At 40.3% G+C, this 5,453-nt stretch overlaps 1 protein-coding gene across 1 annotated transcript; it reads left to right on the top strand.

Annotated features, from left to right (window-relative positions):
- Positions 1-925: 925 nt before the first annotated feature.
- Positions 926-1,867, top strand: LOC103974762 (pentatricopeptide repeat-containing protein At2g33760-like). The gene has a single exon (XM_009389650.2). It carries the CDS (start codon positions 926-928, stop codon positions 1,865-1,867), a length of 942 nt encoding a protein of 313 aa, XP_009387925.2.
- The last annotated feature ends 3,586 nt before the right edge of the window (positions 1,868-5,453 follow it).

Genomic DNA, 5,453 nt, shown 5'->3' with positions numbered 1-5,453 from the left:
GTATCCTTGATGCTACATATTTTTTTTAAAAAAATCTAAATAAGCATCCCTAGTCTACAAGAGCTTATTAAGTTTGTCAATCTATAAGATCAGACCACCTACGTAAAGCATTTCTCTAATTAAGACATCAACTTTCTTCTTAGTTTCATCTTTATTCCACACACTAATTTTATATTTGGTTTTCATAGTGTGAATGTATATGATATTTGGGTCATTCCAACTTGATTTTGAGCTGCGTATACAAGAAATTTGAGGTGGTAAAAAAAGGAGGGTTCCAACACTTACTCTATTAAAGGTGGGCTCAAGTGTATGCTCTAAGATTGGCCTATACAATGATCAAAGTCAAGTGAGTTTCTCGATATAATCCCTTATGTTCAAGTCACAAGAGTAGAGTAATCTTAGTGAATACTGGTTGATATTGATTATGGTACCTATGTGGTCTTTTATAGTACACTTAACTCAAAAAATATTCTAAAAAATAAATAAAATATTTTCTTAACATTTATCCCATATGCTCCTAATTAGATAATTACGTGTAAACTTAAATATAAGAGAAAAATCTTACCATGTCATTCTAAATATGTATCTTATCTTCCTGAACAAATCCAGGTTAAAGATTAAGAACTTAGTGAAGACAAGCATCAAAATTTATATGTTCTATTTTTTTATCTTTATATTATCTCAAATTCATACTCTTGATATGATTATTTACGTATTTTATTCTTAATTCTTTTTATGATACATTCTATATTCTGATAGGGTGAGAGTTTTCTTCGGTAACATGTCATATATGGATAATTCATTGTTCGAAATCACATTGTTGCTGGCCATCTTAATTGGGCCGGTCTTCGGCCCTTTTCACTGTTCAACTCAACTACTACTAGTAGACCGCACTTGCCTTTCCCGTTTCTGTTCTCCGAACCATATGGGAGCCCCTATCGACATCCCCTCCTACGCCGCCCTGCTCGACGCCACCTCCGCCTCCCGCGACCTCGCCACCCTCCGCCGAGCCCACGGGCGTCTCCTCGTCGGAGGTCTCGCTCACCATCGCTTCCTTCGTTCCAAACTTTGTGCCGCTTACGCACGCTGCTCCCGCCTTCCCGAGGCACGCCACCTCATCCTCCTCTGCCCCCGCCCCTCCGCCTTCCTCCTCAACTCCCTCCTCCGCGCGGACGCCCCCCGCTCCGCCCTCCTCCTCTTCCACCGGATGCTTTCCAGCCGCTCCCCGCCCCCGGACTCTCGCTCCTTCGCCTCCGCTCTCCACCACGCCGCCGCCCTTTCCTCTCTCCGCGTCGGTCGCCTCCTCCACGCCGCCGCCTTCGCCTCCGGTCTCCTCCTCGACCCGGACCCCCTCGTCCCCAACTCCTTGGTCGCCATGTACTCCAAGTGCGGCGACCTCGCCTCTGCCCGCCGCGTGTTCGACCGCATGTCCCGCAGGAGCGTCGCCTCGTGGACGGCCATGATCGCCGCGTGCGGGGCCCACGGGCAGGCGCCGGATGCCGTGGCGCTGTTGGGGGGTATGGTGGCCGATGTGGGGGAGGCCGGGTTGGACGGGGCGGCAATGACAGCGGTCCTGGCGGCGTGCGCGAGGGGAGACGCCGCGGAGGCGGAGGTGGGACGGCGGGTGTTCGAGATGATGAGGGAGGGTCGCTTCGGTGGGGTGCGGCCGGGGGTGGAGCACTACACGTGCATGGTCGACATGCTGGGGCGTGCGGGGCGGGTGGAGGAGGCGGAGGCGCTGATCGGGGAGATGGACGGGGAGCCCGACGACGCGCTGTGGGCAGCGCTCCTCGGCGCGTGCCGGGCGCATGGCCGGCTCGACGTGGCCGAGAGAGTGGCCGACCTGGTCTACGGGCACACCGTCTGAACCCATTCGACCCACCAATTCATCAACTTCTGCGAGGATACAGCCCACGTATCTCCCTTATTGCAGGCTTAAAGAAGCTGTTGCAGATGTAAGAAGCCAAAGCAAACGAAAAGGTGGCAATTGTACGCACAATTCACTGTTAATTATAGTCTTAATTATTACCATGCATGCGAATAGCAGTCTTGTTAAAGATTTATGGAATCATCATATGAGATCATAAGCTCACATGAGTCACTAATCGTGCCATAAGATCATAAGCTCGATCATGATACGAGACAAAGTTACCGAGATATTTCTGCATGGTAAATCTCATCTTTTTCTTGATGTATTCCTCATTTTATGAGCAGATGCTCAATTGAACATTTAAGAAGAGCTCCATAAGCGATGTTAAAGCAATTTATATCTTATTAAACGAAATAATGATAGATGTTTTTATTTTTTATAAAAAGAAAAGCTAACACATAGTAGAAGTTGTAAGACGGGACACACCAATATATATATACCTCTCACATTCTCACAATAAATAAGGAGACAAAAGGAAAAACTAATAAGCCTATCAATATTTTTAATCGAGGGAAGTATATTTTATATACGTGAAACAGGTAAATAGATAAAATATGAAATTGTCCCTCAAGTTATCTATTAGGATTCTTTAATTTCATAAGTCCTTAATTTTAAGAATTTGATATTAATTTTTATTTTTTATTTAGTTTTTCGGTAAGAGTTATTCAGTTTTAGGAGCCATTGGATATATTAAATTAGGAGTTATATTTTTATTTTATAAATCCTAGTCCTAGATGGCTAAGGATTAATAACTCTATATATAATGTTTTTTGTTATTGTTCTGAAGCAATAAAATGTAACTCAAAGTCTTTGGCTAACTTGGAGGTTGATTCTCTCGAAACGATCAAAAGGAGGTTGATCCCCTTGAACCAATCAAATTTCTATCTATTTTCTTAGATAAAGCTCTAAGGTTTTATCATAGGAAAACCACAGAGAGCAGTGTTGTGAAAAATAAAAACATAAATTAGTTTGCCAAAACAGATTTATCGAATCATGGTGCAAAAATTAGGAGCGAAAAACTCGAAAGCGACAAAATTGCGTAACTGCATAAAGTGGTTGAGATGTTCTCATATAAGGGAGACCATATATCCCCCTAATATGTAGATCCAATCCGTGGATAAAGTCCATATATCCCCTAATATGTAGATCCAATCCGTGGATAAAGTGATAGAAGATAAGATTTCCCCAACTTGATAGAGGATAAGATTTCCCCAATTATATGAGGAAATCTCTCTATTATGTTTATTCTGTTGAGGGAAATCCTTCCTCCTAATCTGTATAAATAGGAGAGGGAACATGTTAATAGATTCAAGCTAAAGTTATTTCATTTCTACAATAAAGCTTCTTCAATTATTGTTCTTATCTTCTATTATTTCTATCATAAAGGAGCTCTCGTAAACTCTTCTCTAGCGGTGATCCACATAGCGGATGCGACGACGACATACCTCCTCACGCAGTATGTTCTTTCACACCACCACACCCCAGCAGCCAAAGAGGAATCGATCTATCTTGTTGTCCTCTCGTACTAAAGAAGGGGTAGTCGGTTGGAGTAAGGAGAAAAGAGGAGATGAAGGAGGTGGCAACAACAAAGGTCTAGCTTATGATCCTATATATAGAGAGCCCTCTTTACTTACCTAATGAATCATGTCTTAATGGATATTGGATCTTCATCCAATTATCCTAGCTTAATAGATATTGGATCTCTATCCAATAACCACTCTAAGCTCTATTGGATCTCACCCAATAGATCCAATAAAACAAGGGCTTATTGAATATCTCATATCTAATCCTCTACTCATTGCGTTGCCCACTATATGTGTGTGACCCTCTATGCCTAATATCAAGCTGACCGAACTCCTTTTAACTTAATGAATTATTATTCCCATAATAATTTTCTCAACTCATCGACTATGGATGTACTAAGTCACTATGTCATAATCCCTAGACTATACAGGAGGATATAATCTATTGGATATGTTTGCCCTCAATTACTTTCTTTTAACTTAATGAATTATTATCCCCATAATAATTCACTCAACTCATCAACTATGGACGTACTATGCCACTATGTCATAATCCCTATAATATACAAGAGGATATAATCTATTAAACATGTTTGCCCTTGTATTTATAGTCCCTTATCCATTTAATATCCCAGAGATCGTATACGGGGCATGGTGTTGTCAAGCCCATACGAAATTCATTCGAGTCTCTCTCTAATCGGATTATGTCAGAGAACTCCTTTTTTCTTAATCTGATTCTAATGCTATCAGATTTATTATGATCCAATCGACCTTGGCTAGAGATTTGCTTACGTGAGAGTATAAGGAATATTCTTCTCATGATATCGAGAGTGGATTATCCTCTATTGACACCCAATTGACTTCATAAGGTTGGTTATCATTCCCAATGATCGTAGATTGAGAACTTTTATACATATAAGTTCGGTATCAAAAAATGAAGTACTCCAACAAGACATCTTTGGTATCTCAAGTCTAAGGATCAGATATACAATTGGGACTACATAATCACTATTTAATGATGATGTATCATTAACCATTAAGCATTACGTAAGCGTATCATTCAGTGAACTCATTCTCCAATAAGCACTTGCACTTATCCCTAATGTCTCTACATAAGCAGCTATGAGATCAATTGCCTCTATCATATGAACGAGTATATAGTACACCGATCTGTCCGGTTATCTCGATGTCCCTCTTGAGTAACTTATGATCGAGGATGTTTAGAATCTATGTTTAAAGGTGAATTGGTCTCATTATCATGATTTTATCATAATCCAATTCCCATTACACAAATCCAAGGATATCACAATATATACATCATCCAATATAAAGTGAGAAAACACTATAAAATAATAACAAAAAAGATTATGCAGCATGTCATACGTGGCATCACTCACATGATTAGCTTATAAGGCACCTATAACTAGCATTATAATATGGTATCAGAACAACATTTTCTTGATGTTCCTAAAGCTCTTATGGTGCTTCTTCGTCGTTCCCTCAATCTCCTTTCGGACGTTGCCATAGGCCTCGATGCCCACACTACCAATAGTGACTTCACCTTCAATGCCAAGTAAGAAGTGCTCATGCCCTTGACCCGAAATCAAAAACAAAACTTAAGAATTACAGATCTACAATCATACGCAATGACTATTGACAATTCTATGAAAGCCCAATTTGAAGCATTGGAAGCAAAAATTAAGAGCAAGTTATAAGAAACTCTAAATTATTTCAAAAATTGTTTGCTTGAGAGTTTTAGCAAAATTCAACAAGATAGAAGTTCGACTTCTACAAGTAAACAACTTGATCATTTTGAAATAATAGAAGAGGTTACCAATAGCATAATAATGGCTACCCTCATATGAAAGTAGAATTTTCCAAATGGGAAAATGGAGATCCGACTAGTTAGATTTTTAGAGCAAAGAATTTTTTTCGCTTTCATTAAACTCCAAAAGATTCTAAAGTAGAAATATCTTCAATCCAACTAGAAGAGATGTTAT

This window comes from Musa acuminata, chromosome BXJ2-8 (assembly GCF_036884655.1).
Source record: "Musa acuminata AAA Group cultivar baxijiao chromosome BXJ2-8, Cavendish_Baxijiao_AAA, whole genome shotgun sequence".
NCBI lineage: Eukaryota > Viridiplantae > Streptophyta > Magnoliopsida > Zingiberales > Musaceae > Musa > Musa acuminata.
Note: the sequence above shows the minus strand (reverse complement) of the source record. Positions and strands in the feature narration are given on the sequence as shown.

Bases quoted from the DNA above. Each gene is read 5' to 3' on its own strand.
- LOC103974762 (XM_009389650.2), top strand. From the start codon at position 926: ATGGGAGCCCCTATCGACATCCCCTCCTACGCCGCCCTGCTCGACGCC.